Source organism: Triticum urartu, chromosome 1A (genome assembly GCF_056163025.1).
Source record: "Triticum urartu cultivar PI428250 chromosome 1A, HENAU_Tu73, whole genome shotgun sequence".
Taxonomy (NCBI): Eukaryota; Viridiplantae; Streptophyta; class Magnoliopsida; order Poales; family Poaceae; genus Triticum; species Triticum urartu.
In genome coordinates this window covers 163358705-163382674 of record NC_141873.1, presented here as the reverse complement: position 1 = coordinate 163382674, position 23970 = coordinate 163358705, and the positions used below count along the sequence as shown (strand labels likewise).

Below are 23970 nucleotides of genomic sequence, written 5' to 3'. Positions count from 1 at the left end.
ATTCTCAAGCCTTATCAACCCGAGCTTTGTGAAGCTTTCCGCAAACTTAATCTGCAAGTTGTTCCTCAAGGTTTCCTCGCCAACCTTCAAGTCTCTCCTACCTTGGAAGACCAGATTCGCCAAGCTCAACTTCTTGATGCTATGGTGAAAAAGGTGAAGATTGGGATTGCCAAGAGTCAACCCAAGTACAAGTGCTACCGCCTTGATGACAAGGATACTCTCTTCTTCGAGGATCGTATTGTGGTGCCCAAAGGTGACCTTCGTAAAGTGATCATGAACAAGGCTCACAATTCTCTCCTCTCCATCCACCCTGGGAGCACGAAGATGTATCAGGACCTCAAGCAGACTTATTGGTGGACTCGAATGAAGTGCGAGATTGCTCAATTCGTGAATGAATGTGATGTCTGCAGAAGAGTGAAGGCAGAACACCAAAGGCCAGCGGGTCTCCTCCAACCTCTTGCCATTCTAGAATGGAAGTTTGACCACATTGAGATGGACTTCGTGACTGGGTTTCCAAAGTCCAAGCGTGGCAATGATGCGATATTCGTTGTCATCGACAAACTCACTAAAGTGGCTCACTTTCTGCCTATCAAAGAGTCAATCACTGCAGCTCAATTGGCGGAACTCTATACCTCTCGGATTGTCTCTCTGCACGGTATTCCTCAAGTGATATCTTCAGACCGTGGCAGCATCTTTACCTCCAAGTTTTGGGATTCTTTTCATAAGGCCATGGGCACCAACATCCGCTTCAGCACAGCTTTCCATCCTCAAACTAGCGGTCAAGTCGAGCATGTCAACCAGATTCTTGAAGATATGCTCAGGGCTTGTGTGATCTCCTTCGGCATGAAGTGGGAGGATTGTCTTCCATATGCTGAATTCTCCTACAAGAACAGTTTTCAAGCAAGTTCGGGCAAGGCCCCATTTGAAATTTTGTATGGCAGGAAGTGCCGTATCCCTCTCAACTGGTCTGCAACCGGCGAACGTCAGCTTTTGGGAAATGACTTAATCACAGAGGCATAGGAAATGTGCAAAGTCATTCGAGATAACCTCAAAGCAGCCCAATCCCGCCAGAAGAGCTACTATGATAGTAAGCACCGTGATTTGGCTTTCGAGATCGGAGATCATGTTTACCTCCGCGTCTCCCCTATGAAAGGTACTCGTCGCTTCGGTATCAAAGGGAAGCTTGCCCCTAGATACGTGGGACCTTTCAAGATTGTCAGCAAGAGAGGCGATCTCGCCTACCAACTCGAGCTTCCTTCAAACTTTGCAAATGTTCATGACGTGTTCCATGTCTCTCAGCTCCGAAAGTGCTTCAAGACTCCTGACCGCACCCGTCAACTTCGAGGACATTGAGCTCCAAGAAGATCTCTCATATCGTGAGCACCCCGTTGCTATTCTTCAAGAGACTGAATGCAAGACTCACAACAAGTCAATCAAATTCCTCAAAGTCAAGTGGTCACACCATTCCGACCGTGAAGCTACCTAGGAACGCGAGGATCACCTCCGTTCTGAGTACCCGGCGTTCTTTCAGTCCTAGATCTCGGGACGAGATCCTTTCGTAGTGGTGGAGTGTTGTAACACCCCGGATATGAATTACCCAATATGTAATCCAACTCTTGCCGTTTCTGGCCTTAAGTTATTTTATTTTCTCGGGTTCGGGTTTTTGTCTCCGTGTGTTGTTGTCGTTGTCATGCATCTCATATCATGTCATCATGTGCATTGCATTTGCATACGTGTTCATCTCATGCATTCGAGCATTTTCCCCGTTGTCCGTTTTGCATTCCGGCGCTTCGTTCTCCTCCGGTGGTCATTTCTACTTTTCTTTCGTGTGTGAGGATTAAACATTTCCGGATTGGACCGAGACTTGCCAAGCGGCCTTGGTTTACTACCGGTAGACCGCCTGTCAAGTTTCGTACCATTTGGACTTCGTTTGATGCTCCAATGGTTAACCGAGGGACCGAAAAGGCCTCGTGTGTGTTGCAGCCCAACACCCCCCCCCCCCAATTTGGCCCAAAACCCACCAAAACCCTCTCCATCATCTAGAGCGTTCAATCACGATCGCGTGGCTGAAAACTGCACCTCATTTGGACTCTCCTAACTCCTCCTATGCCTATATAAAGACCCCCTCCGAAATCCGGATCTCCTTCTCCCCCGAAACCCTAAACTTAGCTCCCCTCGCCGCCAGACGTGTCCGAATCGGTCCGGACACGTCCGCCGCCGCCCGCAGCCAACCGGGGCGCGCCACGTGGCGCGGGCGCCCCACATCGCCGCCGAGCCCGTATCCGGCCCCCGCGGCCCACTCGCCCCGCCGCCGCCCGGTGCCTTCCCTCCTCCGCGCCGGCGCCTCAGGTCTGCTCCAGCCACCGCGCGCCAAGACCGAGCTCGCCGTGCCGCCACCTTGCGCTCACCGGTCGCCGCCCCGTGCCGAGCTCGCCCCGACACCGTTCTTCGCCGCCCTGCCGGATCCGGCGCGATCCGGCCGGAGAGGAGCCCCCTGTGCCCGGATCTAGTCGGCCCCGCCCTCATCGTCCTTCTCCGACCTCGCCAGAGCCAGATTCGTCTTGCCGGAGTCCTCGGTTCGCGCGCCGACGACGAACCCTAGATCCGGAGGGTATAATTTTTCCCAAGTCTGCAGTTCAAATGCCCTTATTCATCGTGTCGTAACTTTGCACCCGTAACTCCGTTTTGGGCATATAGCATATCAAATGTTCGTCTCAGAGAGCACATCATTTCATCTCATTGCATCATTTTCATTTGAGTTCATCTTGATGCCCGAAATGCTATTGGAAGGATGCTATTTGAGATAATTGTCAGATCTGCTGCTCCAGTTAGATATTTGTCATTTTTGCCATGATTATTGTGTGCATGATATGCCCCTGAGCTCTTCATGAGTTTTGTTATATATTTTGCCATCTATCCAGAGGTGCAACCCATGTATTTTTGTGATGTGTGTGGTGACTAGCACAAGCTTGCAAAGTGGAGCATTCGTTAATGCTGATTTCAGGGACTTAGCATTTCCACTAAGTCCTTGGACTGTTTATCTCATTATGCCATATGTTCATGTTGTTTCCTAGTGATCCGTGCCTCTTTTGAGGATGATCAGTAAGGATGTTTTGTTAATCTTGTAGTGTTCTATCCATCCATGTCTTTGTTTGCAATTATGGAGCACCCTAGCTTGAGTCAATCGAGCTCTACTTTTGTCATTTCATGAATCTGGGCAGATTGTCTACTTGTTAGCAATTTTGCCGAGGATGTTGTAGTTGATCCGTGCATGCTATGTTATTGTTCTTGCCATGTCTAGCTTGTATTTTGTGTATTCTTGATGGGTGTATGCTTAGCTTTTCATGACATGCTCTGTAGTGAGTGCATCGAGCTCGTAAACATGCCTACTTGATATCTGTTTCAGCATGCTCCAGTTTTCACCAAGTCTGTGAACTGTTTATGTTTTTGCCATGTTCACATGCTTGCAATGTATTTTCTGATCCCTTTTGGCTCAAGGTCACTAAGGGACTTTTGTTAAGCTCTTTGAGTAGCTCCATGCCATGCTTTACTTTGCCATGTTCAGGTCCTGTAGCATATAGTTTTCATGCTCCAAAGAGTGCTATCGGATCAGAAATTCCAGACAAGTGTTAATTTCACTAAGTCTGAAATCTGTTTACCAAATGCATTTTTGCCATGCTTGTTTGAACCTGTTAATGGATGAATTGGCCATAGCTCAGTGCTAGTATTTTGTTAAGAATCTTGAATGGATCCCTGCCATGTATTTTTGTGCCATGTTTGGGTGCTGTAGCATGTTCATCTTGTTGCATTTAGATGGCTACTTGCTGTAAATCGCAGATCGTGGTCATATTTGAATTGCTTGCCATTTCCAAACCGTAACTCCGATTCCGGCGTTCTTTATATCGTTTTCAAGCGATTTCATATCATCTTTCCAGTGGCACACTTGGATTTCCATGTTGAGGCCAGGTTCATTCATTCCTTGTCAAATCTTGCATATGCATCACATTTTGCATGCCGCATAGCATACCATCCTTGCATTTTATTGTTTGAGCCTTGCACGTGGTTGATTGTGTCCTTGTTGCTTGTTTTTCTTGTTTGGGTAGAGCCGGGAGACGAGTTCGCTAACGAGGAGCCCGTTGAGTTTGCTTTCGAGGATCCAGTCAACTCTGACAACTTTGCAGGCAAGATGATCATACCCTCGAAATCACTACTATCTTTGCTATGCTAGATGCTCGCTCTTTTGCTATGACTATGCTACGATGCCTACCACTTGCTTATCATGCCTCCCAAATTGCCATGTTAAACCTCTAACCCACCATGTCCTAGCAAACCGTTGATTGACTATGTTACCGCTTTGCTCAGCCCCTCTTATAGCGTTGCTAGTTGCAGGTGAAGATTGGAGACCGTTCCTTGTTGGAACATTATTTACTTGTTGGGACATCATTATATTGCCTTTTTATCTTAATGCATCTATATACTTGGTAAAGGGTGGAAGGCTCGGCCTCTCGCCTAGTGTTTTGTTCCACTCTCGCCGCCCTAGTTTCCGTCATATCGATGTTATGTTCCCAGATTTTGTGTTCCTTACGCGGTTGGGTTATAATGGGAACCCCTTGACAGTCCGCCTTGAATAAAACTCCTCCAGCAATGCCCAACCTTGATTTTACCATTTTCCACCTAGCCTTTTCCCTTGGGTTTTGCAGACTCAAGGGTCATCTTATTTTAAACCCCCCCCCCCCGGGGGCCAGTGCTCCTCTGAGTGTTGGTCCAACCTAGAGCACCGTGCGGGGCCGTCCCTTGGCAACTTGGGTTACGTTGGCTCCCGTACGCTTAGCTTATCCGGTGTGCCCTAAGAATGAGATATGTGCAGCTCCTATCGGGATTTGTCGTCACAGCGGGTGGTGTTGCTGGACTTGTTTTACCATTGTCGGAGTTGTCTTGTAGAACCGGGATACCGAGTCTGATCGGAATGTCTCGGGAGGAGGTCTATTCCTTCGTTGACCATGAGAGCTTGTCATGGGCTAAGTTGGGACTCCCCTGCAGGGATTTGAACTTTCGAAAGCCGTGCCCGCGGTTATGGGCAGATGGGAATTTGTTAATGTCCGGTTGTAGATAACTTGAACCTTAACTTAATTAAAATGAATCAACAGTGTGAGTTACCGTGATGGTCTCTTCTCGGCGGAGTCCGGGAAGTGAACACGGTGTTGGAGTAATGCTTGCGCATGTCGTCCTCTAGTTACTCGTTCGCGCTTTGCCTCCTCTTCTCGCTCTCTTTTGCGAACAGGATAGCCACCATATATGCTAGTCGCTTGCTGCAGCTCCATATTTTTTCCTTGCCTACCTATTAAGCTTAAATAGTCTTGATCGCAAGGGTGCGAGATTGCTGAGTCCCTGTGGCTCACAGATTACTTCCAAACCAGATGCAGGGCCTGATGTTTCCGCTCCAGATGACGCGCTTGAGCTCAAGTGGGAGTTCGACGAGGACTCTCAATGATACTACGTGTCTTTCCCTGATGATCAGTAGTGGTGCCCAGTTGGGGTGATCGGGACCGTGTCGCATGTTGGGTTATCTTTTATTTTGGCGCCGTAGTCGGGCCATGAGTGTTTGAATGTTGTAATGCTATTTATGTACTTGATTGACGTGGCGAGTGTAAGCCAACTATGTACCTCCCCTTTTATTATCTATATTACATGGGATGTTGTGATGATTGCCTAACTTGCGACATTGCTTTCAATGCGGTTATGCCTCTAAGTTGTGCCTCGACACGTGGGAGCTATAGCCGCATCGAGGGCGTTACATTGGTGCTCCTGGATCTCCAAGTTTCTTTGGTATTCCACCCTTAAAAGTGTAATTAGCATGCATGGTGGAAATTTCAGCTTCCGATATCTTTCTTTTATTAGTAACAATATCTTTCATGTATTTAGCATAAGGGTTCATTTTATGCATATCAGTCAAACGCATACGCAAAAAGATAGGTCTAATCATTTCAGCAAAGTGCTCATAATCCTCATCATCTTTTTTCTTGGATGGTTTAGGAGGAAAAGGCATGGTTTCTGAACCCATGGTTCTCTTTCCTTACCATGCTTCCTAGCAACAAAGTCTCTCTTATCATAACGTTGATTCTTTGATTGTGGGTTATCAAGATCAACAACAGGTTCAATCTCTACATCATTATCATTGCTAGGTTGAGCATCAACATGAACATCATCATTAACATTATCACTGGGTTCATGTTCATTACCAGATTGTGTCTCGGCATCAGAAATAGAAATTTCATTGGGATTCTCAGGTGTGTCAACAACATGTTCACTAGAAGCATGCAAAGTCCTATCATTTTTCTTTTTCTTCTTCTTAGAAAAACTAGGTGCATCAATATTAGTTCTCTGAGAATCTTGCTCAATTCTCTTAGGGTGGCCCTGAGGATACAAAGGTTCCTGAGTCATTTTACCCCCTCTAGTCATAACTCTAACAGCATTATCATTTTTCTTATTATTTAATTCATTGAGAAAAATCATTCTGAGCCTTAAGTACTTGTTCTACTTGAGTGGTAACCATAGAAGCATGTTTACTAATAAGTTTAAGTTCACCTTTAACTCTAGACATATAATCACTCAAGTGTTCAAGCATATTAGCATTACGTTTCAATTGTCTACCAACATAAGCATTGAGCTTTCTTGTTTAACAATAAAATTATCAAACTCATCTAAGCATTGGCTAGCAAACTTATAACGAGAAATATCACCTTCATCAAATCTATAGAGAGAATTTACCTTTACTACCTGTGTCGGGTTATCAAGACCATGTATTTCTTCAATAGGTGGTAAATTCTTAACATCTTCAGCTTTAATACCTTTTTCTTTCATAGATTTCTTTGTCTCTTGCATATCTTCAGGACTGAGAAATAGAATACCCCTTTTCTTCGGAGTTGGCTTAGGAGTTGGTTCTGGAAGTGTCCAATCATTTTCATTACTAAACATATTATTCAATAGCAATTCAACTTGATCAACAGTTCTTTCCCTAAAAACACAACCAGCACAACTATCCAGATAGTCTCTGGAAGTATCGGTTAGTCCATTATAAAAGATATCAAGTATTTCATTTTTCTGGAGAGGATGATTAGGCAAAGCATTAAGTAATTGGATAAGCCTCCCCCAAGCTTGTGGGAGACTCTCTTCTTCAATTTGCACAAAATTATATATTTCCCTTAAAGCAGCTTGTTTCTTATGAGCGGGGAAATATTTAGCAGAGAAGTAATAAATCATATCCTGTGGACTACGCACACAACCAGGATCAAGAGAGTTAAACCATGTTTTAGCATCACCCTTTAATGAGAATGGAAACAACTTAAGGATAAGGTAATAGCGAGTTTTCTCATCATGAGTAAACAGGGTGGCTATATCATTTAATTTAGTAAGATGTGCCACAACAGTTTCAGATTCATAGCCATAGAAAGGATCAGATTCAACCAAAGTAATTAACTCAGGATCGACAGGGAAATCATAATCCTTATCAGTAACAAAGATAGGTGAAGTAGCAAAAGCAGGGTCATGTTTAATTCTAGCATTCAAGGACTTTTCTTTAAGCTTAGCTAATAATTTCTTAAGATCAGATCTATCATTGCAAGCTAAGAAGTCTCTAGCAGTTTCTTCATCCATAACATAACCCTCAGGCACAACAGGCAATTCATATCTAGGGGATAATCTTCATCATCACTTTCATCAATATTATCAGTTTCAATAATTTCATTCTCTCTAACCCTAGCAAGTTGTTCATCAAGAAATTCACCTAGTGGCACAGTATTATCAAGCATAGAAGTAGTTTCATCATGAGTATCATGCAAAGCAGAAGTGGCATCATCAATAACATACGACATATCAGAATGAATAGCAGGTCTAGGTGTCGCAAGTTTACTCAAAACAGAAGGTGAATCAAGTGCAGAGCTAGATGGCAGTTCCTTACCTCCCCTCGTAGTTGAGGGAAAAATCTTGGTTCTTTGATCTTTCAAGTTCTTCATAGTGACCAGTAGATATAAATCCCAAGTGACTCAAAGAATAGAGCTATGCTCCCCGGCAACAGCGCCAGAAAATAGTCTTGATAACCCACAAGTATAGGGGATCGCAACAGTTTTCGAGGGTAGAGTATTCAACCCAAATTTATTGATTCGACACAAGGGGAGCCAGAGAATATTCTCAAGTATTAGCAGTTGAGTTTTCAATTCAACCACACCTGGAAACTTAATATCTGCAGCAAGGTATTTAGTAGCAAAGTAATATGATAGTAGTGGTAACAGTGGCAAAAGTAACGGTAGAAGTTTTGGTTTTATAGTGATTGTAACAGTAGCAACGAAAAAGTAAATAAGCGAAGAACAATATATGAAAAGCTCGTAGGCAATGGATCAATGATGGATAATTATGTCGAATGCGGTTCCTCATGCAATGATTATAACATAGGGTGACACAGAACTAGCACCGGTTCATCAATGTAATGTAGGCATGTATTCCGAATATAGTCATACGTGCTTATGGAAAAAGAACTTGCATGACATCCTTTGTCCTACCCTCCCATGGCAGCGGGGTCCTATTGGAAACTAAAGGATATTAAGGCCTCCTTTTAATAGAGTACCGGACCAAAGCATTAACACATAGTGAATACATGAACTCCTCAAACTACAGTCATCACCGGTAAGTATCCCGATTATTGTCACTTCGGGGTTAACGGATCATAACACATAATAGGTGACTATAGACTTGCAAGATAGGATCAAGAACTCTCATATATTCATGAAAACATAATAGGTTCAGATCTGAAATCATGGCACTCGGGCCCTAGTGACAAGCATTAAGCATAGCAAAGTCATAGCAACATCAATCTCAGAACATAGTGGATACTAGGGATCAAACCCTAACAAAACTAACTCGATTACATGATAAATCTCATCCAACCCATCACCGTCCAGCAATCCTACGATGGAATTACTCACGCACGGCGATGAGCATCATGAAATTGGTGATGGAGGAAGGTTGATGATGACGATGGCGACGGATTCCCCTCTCTAGAGCCCCGAACAGACTCCAGATCAGCCCTCCCGAGAGAGATTAGGGCTTGGTGGCGGCTCCGTATCGTAAAACGTGATGATTCCTTTTCTCAGTTTTTTTTCTCCCCGAACACGAATATATAGAGTTGGAGTTGAGGTCGGAGGAGCACCAGGGGGGCCACGAGGCAGGGGGCGCGCCCAGGGGTAGGCGCGCCCCCACCCTCGTGGACAGGGTGTGGGCCCCCTGGCCTTGATTCTTTTGCTAGTATTTTTTATATATTCCAAAAATAATCTTCGTTGATTTTCAGGTCATTCCAAGAACTTTTATTTCTGCACAAAAATAACACCATGGCAATTCTGCTGAAAATAGCGTCAGTCCAGGTTAGTTCCATTCAAATCATGCAAGTTAGAGTCCAAAACAAGGGCAGAAGTGTTTGGAAAAGTAGATACGTTGGAGATGTATCAACGAGCGCTTCAAAACATGGAATATGTTGAGGGGCATAGCTAGCTCGAGCTCTTTACCTTGGGCGGCCCTGGGGGACTTCAATGAGGTTTTAAGAGCAGATGAACATGACAGAGTTGGCAATAGAAGTCAGGCCCAGATGGATGCGTTCTGTGATGCACTCGATACATGTGGTTTAGCGGATATCGTATATCAGGGGAACCCTTGGACATTTGAAAAAAGGGTCACAGGAGGCACGTTCACACGGTTACGGCTGGACCGGTGTGTTGCTTCACCGAACTGGTCCTTGGCGTTTCCATCAGCAATGCTCGAACACAAGAACACAGCCAGCTCGGACCATGCTGTAATTCTCTTAACTCTGGCCGATGAGAGTGCTTTCAACGTGCGGCCACGGTCTTTCAAGTATGAGCTTATGTGGGAACGACACCCTGATTTTTTGACGTGATTAATGAAAGTTAGAACAAGTCTGCTGCTCTTACCATGGGAGAGCTGAAGGCAAAACTGAAGAACCTCTCGACATGTTTATCAGTCTGGGACCGAACGGAGTTTGGGTCAGTGCTAGTGGAGATAAAAAAACTAAAGGCCGACCTGGATGTCCTGTGTGCCCAGCCAGGCAGGTCGGGTCTGACTCATCTTGAGACAAAAGTGATGGATCGACTGGTCGAACTTTACCATCGCAAAGAGATCTTGTGGCGCCAACGGGCTAGGGTTGACTGGTTATCTCATGGGGACAAAACACTTATTTCTTCCACTTAAGAGCTAGTAGTAGAAGAAGAAGGAAGAATAAGATTAAGGGTCTCTTGCGGCCTGATGGTAGCCTCATGGAGGAAACAGGAGAGATGGAGGATATGGTAAATTCTTTTTATAGAAATATGTACACCTCCGAGGGAGTTCGTGATATGGAGAGAGTAATTGGAACCGTGCCAAGGAAAGTAACAGATGATATGAATGCTCAACTGAATGTGCCCTACTCACAGCAAGAGGTGAAGGATGCCCTGTTTCAAATGTTCCCTATGAAATCACCCGGTCCCGATGGCTTTCCCGCTCATTTCTTCCAATGACACTAGGGGGTGTGTGGTGAAGAAGTCACAAAGATGGTGCTGAGCATAGTTGAAGGGAATGAGTCTTCTGAATGCATCAATGAGAGTATTCTAGTTTTGATCCCTAAGGTAAAGGATCTGAACCAGTTAACTCAATTCCGCCCAATTAGTCTTTGCAATGTTCTATATAAAATTGCATCAAAGGTGATCTCGAACCATCTGAAAGTGGTATTTCCTAAAATTATATCTCCAGAGCAGTCTGCATTTGTTCCGGGTAGGTTGATCACTGACAACATAATTGCAGCGTATGAATGTCTACACTTTATGAAGAGAAACAAGGCAAAGAAGAATCAACACTGTGCTCTGAAGCTGGATATGATGAAAGCCTATGATAGGGTAGAGTGGGCATATCTTCGAGCTATTATGGTTAAACTTGGCTTCACACAGAGATGGGTGGATATTGCCATGAGCATGGTCACGTTAGTAAAATTCTCGGTAATGTTTAATGGTAAGAAGTTGGAACAGTTTATTCCTTCACGTGCAATCAGACAGGGGGACCCAATCTTCCCATACTTGTTCTTGTTAGCAGCAGAGGGCCTTTCGTGCCTGTTAAAATCTCGAGACGGGTCATCAAACCTTAATGGAGTATAAGTGGCACCCTCGGTGCCGCGTGTAAACCATCTTCTTTTTGCAGATGACAGCCTGATGTTTTTCAAGGCGAATAGTGTGGGAGCAGACAAGGTTAACCAGGTCTTGGATATCTATTGTCAAGCAACAGGCCAACGTATAAACTATGGTAAATCATCAATATTCTTCAGCAAGGGTGTTCCGGAAAGTGTTAGAGATGAGATCAAGCAAACTCTCCAAGTCCCTGGTGAAACTCTAAATGAGAAATATTTGGGCATGCCTTCTGATGTGGGTTCTTCAAAGAACGGAGCCTTCAAGTTTTTGAAAGACAGATTATGGAGTAAAATACAAGGGTGGATTGAGAAGACACTCTCTGCAGCAGGCAAGGAAGTATTGGTTAAATCGGTGGCGCAAGCTATCCCTATTTTCTCCATGTCTTGCTTTAAACTTCCGAGGGGACTATGTGAACACCGTAATATGCTAATAATGAAGTTTTGGTGGGGCAGCAAAGATGGACATCGGAAACCAAGTTGGGTATCTTGGGAGGCGATGACACAACCGAAGGCAATGGGGGGACTAGGCTTCAAGGATTTTGAGCTTTTTAACCTTGCCATGCTAGCAAAACAAGGCTGGAGGATTTTGCAACAGCCAAACTCTTTGAGTGCCCGAATCCTTAAGTGTGTGTACTTCCCAAATTCATCGATACTGCAAGCAGAGTTGGGTTCCCGTCCAAGTCAAATATGGAGAGCTATCAAAGAAGGAGTTGATATTTTGAAACTGGGATGATAAAACGCATCGGTAATGGGAATACCACGGATGTATGGATGGACAACTGGATTCCTAGAGACAAAATGATGAGATCTTATGGCAGCAAGATTGCTAATCTGCCCCAGTTAGCTTCAGACTATTTCAGCTTGAACACCGCTTCACGGGACAAGCAAAAAGTGGAGCAGACCTTCATGCCCATGGATGTTGAAGCCATCCTAGCGATTCCTATTAGCACCCGTAACTTTGATGATTATTGGGCTTGGCACTTCGAAAGAAGCAGCAAGTTCTCAGTTCGCTCGGCGTACAGGATGATGGTGGCGACACGGAATCGAAGGGGAGCATGGCTCGAAGAAGCGGCGGGACCCTTGACTTTGCGCAATGAGGAGAAGTCATGGAAGCGGCTATGGAATGTGCAAGTACTAGCTAAAATCAGAATGTTCTTATGGCAACTAGCAAGACAATCCCTCCCTACAGAGGATATATGAGCTCATCGCAATATGTCGACCACTAGCTCATGTGCTTTCTGTGGCTCGCGGGACTCTTGGAGACACTCCCTCCTTGAGTGCTTAGTGGCAAGATGTGTATTGGCATTGGAAGATGGTGAGGTGGACTGCATGATCGCAACGTCGGAACCAAACGCGAAACAGTGCTTTTCACCCTCATGGCGACTTTGGATCATAGCATCTTTGTCCGCGTGGCTGTCACTCTTTGGCTAGACGGCACAGCGAAAATATATACATGAGGGAATCACACAAAGTCCGCAGGCCACTTCTCTCTTTGTGAGCAGGTTTATCAGAGAGCTGGAGCTGATCAATACAAAGCCTCAGCGCATTTAGCAGGGTGCCCCTCGGGTAAATGTGGCAGCACATGCAAGGCTAAAAGCACCACCGGTGGGATACGTTAAGATCCATGTAGATGAAGCAGTCTTGCGCAATCGGCGAGGCTTGGTGGCGGCTGTATGCCGAGACCAGGCGGGCAACTACCTGGGAAGTTCTGCACTTGTCTTACCAGGGATAGCCGACCCGCCCACTTTGGAAGCAATTGCTTGTCGAGAAGGCCTTGCTTTGGCGGAGGATCTTCTCCTGGGGAACCTAATCATCGTGTCTGATTGCAAGCGGGTTGTTGATGACATCAAGCTAGGCAACCAGTGCTCCTATGGTTCAGTGATAACATAAATTAAACTTCGCTCTTTGGATTTTACTTGTAGTTTTGTTTTTGAAAGCCGCTCTTCAAACGGTGAAGCTCATAGTTTAGCTAAGCATGCACTCTCTCTTGGTGCGGGGCGCCACACTTGGCTGATTAACCCTTATAATCCGATTTGTATCCCACTTCATGTGGATTATGATCAATAAAGCTTAGCTTTGTCCTAAAAAAAGTAAGTTATTCTTTCCCCAGTTTTGTCCATCGTTCTTTTTTATTTATTTTTATTTTTTTCAAAAATATTGTGAATACATATTTTTTAAAATATAAAATTAATGCAACGTAAAACATTTATCTTAATAAAAAAACAACATATTAGCTTAATGCAATGTAAAAATAGCTTGATTCAAAAAATTGTTGATAGCACACACAAAAATGTTGTGAAATTTAAAAAAGTTCATGAATTTTAATGTAATATGTTGAACTTTGTATGAATTAGGTTCAGTTTACATGTAATTCACTCGGGTTGCATGAAATTTGTCCTTTTAGTTCAATTTTCATTTGAAATGTGGGTGGACGTTTCGGCCATGTGGTTGGGTGGCTGGCTCCCGTATTCTCGTTCGAGGGACGGACAACGAGTCCGATTTGCGGGACGGCGGTGGAGATGCCCTTACAACCCTTGTTTTTTTTTTAGGTTATAGGTGACTTGGAGTAGATGTTGCCACCTGCTGGCAGTCCAACAATGATTTGCCAGAGAAGATCGGACAATCTATCCAACATGGATGATGACAGTGAGGCCAGGTTGCTACGTAGGTTCGTCTGTCCCGAGCAAACCGTCAGATGGAATCATTCAAGCAGAACACGCCACCGGGAGAGAAGACGAGGGAGCCACCGGCCAAACCCAGCAACGGTTAGTAGTACAGCCTGGACCAACATTTCCAATCTTGACACCTTGTACTACTCAACCTCCCACCCCCAACGCCTCACACACACACCTGCACTTCGTTGCGTTGCGTTGGCTTCCTTCCAATCCTGGGACCTCGAGGAGGGTCACGCGTCGCGAACCCTCCCTGGGTAACTGGAAAGAAACGCGAGACAACCTCCTCCCGTGAGCTGTCCCAGCGTCCACGTTCCGTGCTTCCGAAGAACAGCTCACGGGATTTGGCTTGCAAGACAACTCACAAGCTGCATCCTGCCTAGCACATATTCCATCCACTTTCAACAAGATAAGACGACCCCCCATAATGATATGTAAGTTGGCAGGGATGGTAAAAGAGACGCATCAAAGGCACGCGAGCAAGTCGTAAAAAGAATCGTTGGGTTACTCTTACTCAACCCTGAGTGGGTATGAACAGTACATCACTCAATTAGCTCTTTGAATTACATAGCAAACGGCGGTGGGCAGATCGGTCAACAACATATGAAAGAATCAACGGCTGCAGCTACCAGAAGCTATACTTGGGTCAAACATCCCTTCCTCGCACACAAGTCAAGTCAGCATATAAATTCAACCAGACTTTACAAATTGCATCGATGAAAAAGTCAAAAAAAGAAGGGGGGGGGGGGGGGGGGGGGGGGTAAAAAAGAATTCCCTCACGACGGCCCGCTGTATCCTGAACTGTAGCCACTGTGGCCACCTTTCTTCATTGTCCCTGTCTCGATTTCTTGAGTTTGTTGGCCCTCACTGCTTGATGCAGATGGTATCTGACCATACTCGCTTGTCGGCGCACTGTATTGGCTGCTCGTGTAGTCATTCGTCGTAAAGGCCATCTTCTTGAACTTCTTCATGTCCTCGTTGTACTGCCCAGAATCATAGTCAGAACTGCTGTATGATCCGAAAAAGCGGCTATGACCAGGCCGAACACCTTCGTTAAGATCCTCCAAAGAGACGTCACCTTCCAAGGCCCGAACAACCTGGCAATCATATCAGGTATGAGCAACCGCATAATTCTCACTTGTAGCCACAATACTAAGGGCTGAAAGCATTATTGTGCTATAAGCAGATTACAGCTCTATTAACATCTAAAATGCCCAAAGTAGATGTCGAATTGATTTTCATAAACGATAAGCATCTATGGGCAGTTTGTAGAGCTTTAAGGCATACTGAAATACAAGTTACCTGACTCATTCGAGGGCGACGACGTGCTGAATGGCGTACACATGCAGCAGCACATGCTATCATTCTGGCAATCTCATTAGGATTGAAATCCTTTCCCAGACGAGCATCCACTAACTCATCATAGTTACCATCCTCAAGTGCTCGCATCAGTAAAGGTCTTGCCTATAGATGGTCAAATATGTTACTCCATCGACAACATAAATTCAATAAAAGAAACGATTCTAACAGAAGGCTTACAGATAATGAAGTATATAAATTGACTACAAAGAAATGACACACAGACAATAGCTTTGTCAAAAAAATGTTCAATAATCATATAGTTTCTTAGAACTTATTAACATACAATGATCAAAACAAGCAAAGCAATTTGCTTCTACAAGACCATGATAAGTCTTCTGTAGATGATCATTGTCTGTGTGTCATTTCTTTGTAGTCAATTTATATAGTCTTCCATTTAAAAAAACAAATCATGAAAATGATCATGTACCCAAAATGTCCCTTGCCTGACGTACATAAGAAACTACCAAACTTTCCTGACTTATCTAGTCGAAGTATCATGGGTAACACCAAACTTAAGTAGGCTATTAAAATACTTACCCAATCAACCAAGCTGTCATCCATATATGTTTGGGTTGAATCAACAGGCCGGCGCCCAGTTATCAGCTCAAGAAGCATCACTCCAAAGGAAAAGACATCTGATTTCTCAGTTAGCTTTCCAGAAGACGCATACTCTGGTGCTAGATACCTAATACCATAAAAAAGGTCTCAGGAAACTGTAACTGCAACTACAGCATAGCAAATTGAATGATGATTCAGTTTCTATCTAAAATACTGAAACAATATAAATGACACAAAAACTAGGGGTTTTCCCGTAAAGAAATTTAAACATATCAACCTAATCTTAACAGAGTGAATGGTGTCCATGTGCTCTGGAAAATTGTAACAATGGAGTTGTACACATATGCAGCATGTCTACTTTGACATATAACAACAGATTTAAATGGCTCGGTAACAATTTAACTTCTACACATACCCAAAAGTGCCCATTACTCTTGTTGACACATGTGTGTTGTTATCAGAGGTGAACTTTGCCAGACCAAAATCCGCAACCTGTAGAGAGGATTACAATTAGCTCTGATTATGCACAAACAAAACGAGTAAGACACTGAAATTGGATAAACTCAAAGTTGTTGTCTACACAGCTACATCAATAAACACCTTAAGATGGCATTTCAAATTTCAACAACAAATACACAAAGATAATTGCACCACATGTTTACTCCCGAAGCATGTAAATTATTTATGTCAGAACTCTAATGAAGATGGTAATGTTAAATTAAATAAATGGTTAAACAAATGTTGTTAACAGACACGATAGAAAGGAAGCAGAAATGGAGAAGCATAACCTACCTTAGCTTCGAATTTAAAATCAAGAAGAATGTTTGATGACTTTATATCACGATGTATGATCTTCGGGTGGCCTGTCAATTATGAAAACAAACATTATTTTAAGGACCTGTTTTTGGTTACACTCCTATCTTCTATGCACAAAAAAAAGGTACGCATGGTGGTAAACTCACAATCTTCGTGAATGTATGCCAAACCCTTAGCAGCACCAAGGGCAATCCTTAGTCTTATGGGCCACTCCAACGTTGGACGGCCTTTTCCTGTGGAAGGTGAAAGCAGTCTTAACAATCAGCAACAAAACTTAGGGCGTATAACACATCATATAGTGACTAACTTGTAGCATACAAGCCTCAAATTAAAAGTAAAAATAAAATAAAAAATGAAGGAGATACAAAACTTCATCCGTGAACTTCACTATGATAGGGCATATTACTGTCTGTTGCCATTTCAACCAAGTAAAACACAAAGTAACTAGCGAAATGGACAAAGGGCTTTTGATTCTACTTGGTTCTTTCCCACAAATGCAGAGTTTCTAATGACAATTTTACAAGTTAGTAGTTACTATGGTAAAAGGGAACAAGCTAGAAAATTAAATCATACAGTTTCAGTTGTTATCTAGTTTTAACATTAAAGTCGAGACTTTTCTTTGTGAAATGTGAATAGAGGTGTTTCTAAAGTTGTTGTTTTATGGGATGTGGGATAGATGTATTTATACACCCAGCTATTATCTAAAGTCTCATGGATAAACCATGCGTACAGAAGATAGATCAATGAGGCAATAAGGCATACCATGTAAGTGGAATTCCAATGTGTTATTGGTAACAAACTCATATACAAGCAACCTCTTCCCCCCAGAGATGCAGTAACCAACCAGAGACACAAGATGCTTGTGATGAACACGGCTGATAATCTCAACCTCCGCCTGGAACTCACGCTCTCCCTGGCCACTCCCAAGTTTCAATTGCTTCACAGCAATCTCTTTGCCATTAGGCAGCACTCCTTTGTGAACATATCCAAAACCACCTTGTCCGAGGAGATTAGCATCAGAGAACCCATCGGTTGCCCTCACCAGCTCATCATAAGTGAATGTGCTCTTAGAGTTCGTGAAGCCAAGGGCGGTCCCAGGGGATGGTGGAGGCAGGATCTCACCACCTGAGTAATTAGAACCTGACCCACCGCTGTTGTTTATCATAGGGGGTGGAGGCGGCGGTGGTGCCTGTGGAGGACGATTGGCATATGCTGGAGGAGGTGATGGGTGCATCTTAACCACATGATCAGGTGGAGGAGGAGGAGCATTATTCTGCCAATTCTGGTATGTTGCTCCATAATGATCCTCTGCAGTAAGACAGAACATTGTTAGGATTAGAGAAAGTGTTTCCGTTTTGCAAGTTGGAAGAATTAAGCTCAGCATAAGATACCGAGATGCAACATATGCAATTGCTTTTCTGTTCCAAACAAAAGAAATGATGAACAGAAAAAATTATGACACCTAACACAGACAACAGGCATGATGCCATCATGCAATCATTTACGTAACACTGCCGATAGCCTAGCACATACAGATAATTTGAATGTAACAAAAACACGGATTTTCCTAGATGAGCCGTGACAGTTGAGAGGTACTACTAGTAAAATTCAGGTGCGGCACTAGCTAAATTGAAATTTTCCCAAGTGCTTACACGTCAACGACACGGCACATGCAGCTAAACACACCTAACCCGTGCCTAAGCATAACAAGTGCGAATTGCAGCCAAATTTGCCAAGAATAGGAGGATTCCAACCGACAGCACCGTGACTGACTGCTTGCACACGATACCCGCACACCAGATCTAGATCTAGACAGCGACAGCTAGTATTCGGAGGTGCAAACCTTTGTACTGCGGAGGAGGAGGCGGCGGGTAACCATAGTGCGGGGGTGGAGGCTGGCGGCGGCGCTTCTTCCGGAGGCAGCAGAGGCACACGAAGGTAGCGAGCAGCAGCAGCACGAAGCCACCCACGGCTACGCCGACGACCACCGACGTGGACACCCCGGAGCCACCGCCACCGCCACCGCCACCGGAGGAATGAGGCGGCGATTTGGGCGACGGGTTGTTGTGGCCTGGCGTGGAAGGCGATCTTCCCCCGCCAGCGGGCGAGGGCGGGGACCTCCCTTCTGGCGAGGGCGGAGAGGGCGTGTCCGAGGGCGGGGAAGGGGTGGCAGGGGGTGACGGAGATGGTGCCGATGGGGTGGCCGGTGTGGAGGACGGCGCGGGAGGGGAGGCCGCGGGCGCTGCCGGCGGCGGGACGGAGACCGGGGGCGGGTTGGCGGGGGCCGGCGGCGAGGGGGAGGGGATCGCCGGGGGAGGTGCCGACGGGGTGGCCGGGGGAGGCGCGGTGGCGTTAGCCGGCGGCGCCGGGGGCGTAGTCGGCGCCGGCGCGGCGGTCGGCGACGACATCTGCCGCGCGGAAGGCGCCCGGCTCCGGGGGCGGAGCTGGAGCTAGGGTTACTCCCGCTTTGCTTAGCGCCTAAGAATGGTGAGAGACGACGCTCCCTTTGCGCCTTTGAGGTGGTGAGATCGGAGAAGAAAAGGGTAGTCAGTAGTAGTAGTAGTAGTGCGCAGTGGAGCGGGGGAGTTAAAAGGAGGAGGAGGGAATTGGAACCTGGAAGGGGAGGGAAGAGATGGCTCGCTCGGAAAGGCCGCGGTGACAGCGGGGCGTGGTCGGCCCCGCCTTAGGTGCGTGCCGGTGGGGCCACCGGATGCGCGGCGGGAATTGTGTTGCTTAACTGACATGTGGAGCGGGCCGGTGCGGGTCAGGTTGTCAGTGGCCCTGGCGATGCCTGCCGGTGGTTGCGTTGGGGTTTTGCCTACTCTATCTGTATGTATGCCGCGTCGCTTTTGAGTTTGACCTCGCCGGTTACACGTCTTTTCCCGTAAGCCCTGCGAGACTGGTTTCACGTTACCGCGGCTTATACTACATGCGGACCCCGCACATCAGAGTAATATCTGCAAGCCAAATACGCTGACGCCAATAGAATGGAGATACTGTTTTTTTTTCCTTTCGTTGACTGCAACGCGGTGCCGTCGGGTTGTGAATTATGAGGAGTCGCAGTTGGAGAAAACGATAAGAAGGATCGCCGGGCCGAGGTACATCAAAACGCTTCCAAATGTTTGGGCCACAGGGTTTGAAGTTTTTTCCCTTTCAACGTCATGCATCAAATGTCGTCCATGGTCTTATCGTTGTTCAAATTTTCACAAATCGAAAGAAGAGGATTTGCGGTCGTCAGGACCTCCACCGCATAGGCATCCGACAATTGGGACACACATAGTACACCCACTCCCCGTTCCTCTTCAACCGACACTCTGTTCTCGATTATGTTAGGTATCATTCCACTTAAATTTATTTCTTGTTTTATCATCTACCTACTCGTGGAAGAGTAGAGATTAACCTTGGGATGCTGATACGTCTCAAAATTATCTACAAACTTTTATTGTTTCATGTTATTATAATATCATTTTTAAAATACTTTTTATAGTAATTTATATTATTTTTGTGGACTAAACTAGTGTCCAGAGTCAGTTGTCGTTTTCTGCATGTTTTTGGTTTTACAGAAAATACATATTTACGGAGCTTAAAATAACTAGGAATTTTTTTGAAATTTTTTCGGGCAAAGAAGAATCTGATATTTTAGCAACTTGAGCAGATGAGCTTTGAGGATGTTTCTGAAATTAGATTCAGGTATTGTGAGGCATCTCTTGTTTTCTAACTTATATAAATCAGCCAGGACCTCATTGCAGTTACTGATCGCAATGGATAGTTTTGAGATGTGTTTACTCCAAACTTTTAGTGCGTGTCTGAGAGCCTTAAACTTGTGGGCTAGTGTGGCAGCTGCGTTTTTGTTAAAGACAGGCTTATCCCAAACCTCTTGAACAACATCCATGAACCCAGGGTGCAAAATCCAGTAAGATTCAAAGCGAAAAAGTTTGCTGCGAGGGATTTTAGTTTCAATAGTTACCACGCAAGGGATATGGTCAGAGACAGGTTTGCCAAGTGGTTTAACCAGGGTTTTGGGGTACGTGTTGGTCCAGTGCATGGAAGTAAGAAACCAATCAATTTGTTCGAGCAGGGGGTCAAGTTGCATATTGCTCCACGTGTACATTCTGCCTTGAACCGGAATTTCAATTAGTTGCTTCTTGCGGATGATATCGTTGAATGTAATCATATCATTTAAGTTTCCACCCGGCTTGTTACGGTTATCAGGGGCCCGCATATAGTTGAAATTTCCTAGAAGAAGCCAGTCCTGTCCATTAGGGATTTGGACATCGTACAACCAAGTGGTAAATGCCTCACAATCATCCCCCGCACAAGGACCGTAAATATTGACAAGAGACCAAGATTGTGCAGATTGTGTGCTGATAAAACTGACAGTTAGCGCGAAAACATCAACAAATATGACGTTACTCGTGAATAAGGCGCTTTTCCATACAGTAAGAAGGCCTCCAGAGGCACCACGCGAGGGGACAAAAGCGTAACGATCAAATTGTTTAGGAAAGTAGGTTTTAATAAACGCAAAAGAGACATCAGACATTTTGGTCTCCTGCAAACAAACGACCGCACAACCGCTAGAGATAATCACATTATTAAGGGCTAACTGTTTCTTATCGGAGTTTAAACCCCTGACGTTCCAAGAGAGCACATTCCAATAGTGCAGAAGAGGCATAAAGACCAAAGGGATTACTCTGAAGTAGACGGGGCCAACTCCCCTTGCATATCATCATGTGCTGGTGCAGCCGAGGGTGCAGTCAGTAAAGCTTTGGAAGAGAGCTCACTCACCGGGATTGCACAGCGGTTGACACCAATTGCTTGCAGAGTGGAGACAGATGTAGGCAGAGGGATGTCACCAGCAGAGCTAGAAGAGCCAATAGAGGGCACAAAATGGGGCTGTACCTTGGAAGTGCTGGTGCGTATATCCTTAACAGCTTGAGACTTGAAGCCATCATATTTGTTGGAGCGTTGACTGAGCCGGACTGCCGTGGTGGATATCGAAGCCGCTGCCCTAGGACGTCTGGCCCGAGAATGGGGGACAGGTGGTGCAGGAAGCAAGTCAGTATAGGATTGCTGAAGCTCATCAGTAGCAAGCACCATATTGTCATTAGTGATTTCCTCAATGACCACTGACGAAACAGCTGGAGATTGAAGATGTTGCCCTGGAATATCAGTACTTGGCACCGCACTGTCAGTAGAGAGTTCCTCAATAACCACAAACGAAGCAGCTGGAGGGGCTGAAGTGACAGACTGAACCTGAGAGAAGTTGATACCCTCTGAGTCAACTGAAACTCTGACAGAAATAGTAGCAGAAGCAGTCCTCATGCCATAGCCCTCCCGCCAAGTACCAATAGAAGCAATAACTGGTCTTAAGGCCTGAAAAATGAAGGAGTTGAGACGCTGCCGAGGTATTGGCTCATTCATAAGGATAGACAACAGCTCCTCCCCTTGAGCAGACAGACCAAAACAGATACCATGAGCATGTAAATCCATAGCGACAGTCAGAGATTCAGAAGGAGCCGCCCTGCTAGCCACTTCCACATTTGGATCAGACAGCGTAACCAGAGCCACATTCAGATCAGGCAGAACCTCGTCCTCATCCTGGGAGGATCTAGAATTGTCAAACACAGTAATGGAATCATTCAACGCCTGGAAAGCATTATCAGTGATGTTATTTTCAGGAACTATGCCGTTCTGGACTGTCAGACCCTGGGATGCAAGCCATGCTTGATAGTTGACAAGGTGGGGCGGCATTGGATGGAGTTGCACAGGCTGTGGAGGAGGCCAGTCACCCCAACCACCTTGATCTTGGGCCTCCTGGACAACATCTTGACCTGCACCCTGACCTGCATTGTTGGCTGCAGGTGGTGCACCATTCTGAACAAGCCAGTTGTGTACCTATTGCTGGTACAACTCCTCAGCAGTAAGATCAGGCCCAAACAGAGGATGGGGGTTGCCATCAGGTGGCGGCGGTTCCTCCCCAGGCGGCAGCACTTCTGGTAAGAGATCATTCCAGTCATTACTGCGCAAAATGGTCACCTGAACTGTCCAACAGTCGTGAGCGCCCCCTAGTTGCCAAACCACAAAGCTTTTGGGGATTAAATTTAGACGGATCACCCTAGCTTTGAGCAGCACAAAACGACGGGCCTGCCTTGGGTTATACCAGGATACCAATGAACCATACCCCCCGAGCCTTGTTGATGTAATAGTCAGTTTGATAATCATAGGGAAAACCAAAAAACATCAACCAAACTTCGGGCCCAAACGAGGTGGTGCGCCTATTGAGTGCGACAAAGGTAATCAACAGATCCTCTTCCTCTAACTCGATAGGTGTAGCAACCGCCGTGTCTCTCAAGAAGGAGTCAACAAAACCAAAGATTCCAATCCTGAACGGGTGATCACTGACCTCTGTGGTGAACAAATGGGACTCATGCAGCAATGCAGTGATCTGGCCGCGGATGGCAGTACGACGATGAAGAGGAACGTAGTGGCTGGTCTCCGCAATCGCCAGGAAGTCGTGGTTGAGCGGGGCAATAGGTCTGACCACCATGCCACTACGAACCAGGCGGTCCGCCGGGCCGGGCTCGACGGTGAACCCCGGCGGGAGGAAAGGGGCTGGATTCAGAGGGTAGTTGGCCATTGTCAAGCGGCGCGAGAGAGGGAGTGATTGCAGGGGTGATGGGACAGGGCAGAGCGGGGGCTTGTGTGTTTTCGAGGTGGAAGACGGAGCGTGAGGGGGTGAGCGGGCCGGCTAGATTTTTACAACCCACCTCCACTTGTTCTGAAATTTCAACCCACGACAAGATTGTTCCACGTGTCCATAGAATCCACAAACAACACAACTAATGGACGGTTTAGATCTGTGCACAGGCTGCAGAGCAGGAATGGATTGTCCCAAAGATCCGGCCGAATTGATCGCAGTGTTGCCAATTAAAGGAACTTGCCCATTATTTTGTGATATGGTGACACGCTTGGGGCAGTCAATGGCTCGATGACCAGGACCGGAGCAAATGAGCCTGCCTTCGCAGTGAATTCGGCTGTGCCCCCATTGCGGGCATTTAGAGCATAAAGCAGCCCATTTAGCTGCCAGATCCTCAATTTCCATCTGTGTATATTGGGCCTAGGCAAGGTCCGCTTTGCGTTGGGCTTTAAGCTTAGGAGGCCAAACCACATGAGGAGGCACATATCTGAAGGCCGAAGTAAAAAACAGAGAGGCACCGGGGCATATGGCACGGTAAGAGGACATTTAAACATACCTAATAAAAGGTAATTAATGTCTTGATTCTCCTCAGACTTCGCTTGGGACAAGTAATGATTCATTAAGGCAATATGATTAGAGCCCTGAGCAGA

At 45.6% G+C, this 23970-nt stretch overlaps 1 protein-coding gene across 1 annotated transcript; it reads right to left on the bottom strand.

Moving 5' to 3' along the window:
* Nucleotides 1–14374: 14374 nt before the first annotated feature.
* On the bottom strand, nucleotides 14375–19213 carry LOC125553311 (proline-rich receptor-like protein kinase PERK15). The gene is made up of 8 exons (XM_048717124.2): nucleotides 18467–19213; nucleotides 17386–17931; nucleotides 16770–16856; nucleotides 16600–16670; nucleotides 16223–16299; nucleotides 15787–15934; nucleotides 15190–15351; nucleotides 14375–14984 (listed from the first exon to the last, which is right to left on the bottom strand). Exons 1-8 carry the CDS (start codon nucleotides 19029–19031, stop codon nucleotides 14664–14666), a joined length of 1977 nt encoding a protein of 658 aa, XP_048573081.1. The 5' UTR covers nucleotides 19032–19213; the 3' UTR covers nucleotides 14375–14663.
* Nucleotides 19214–23970: the final 4757 nt, after the last annotated feature.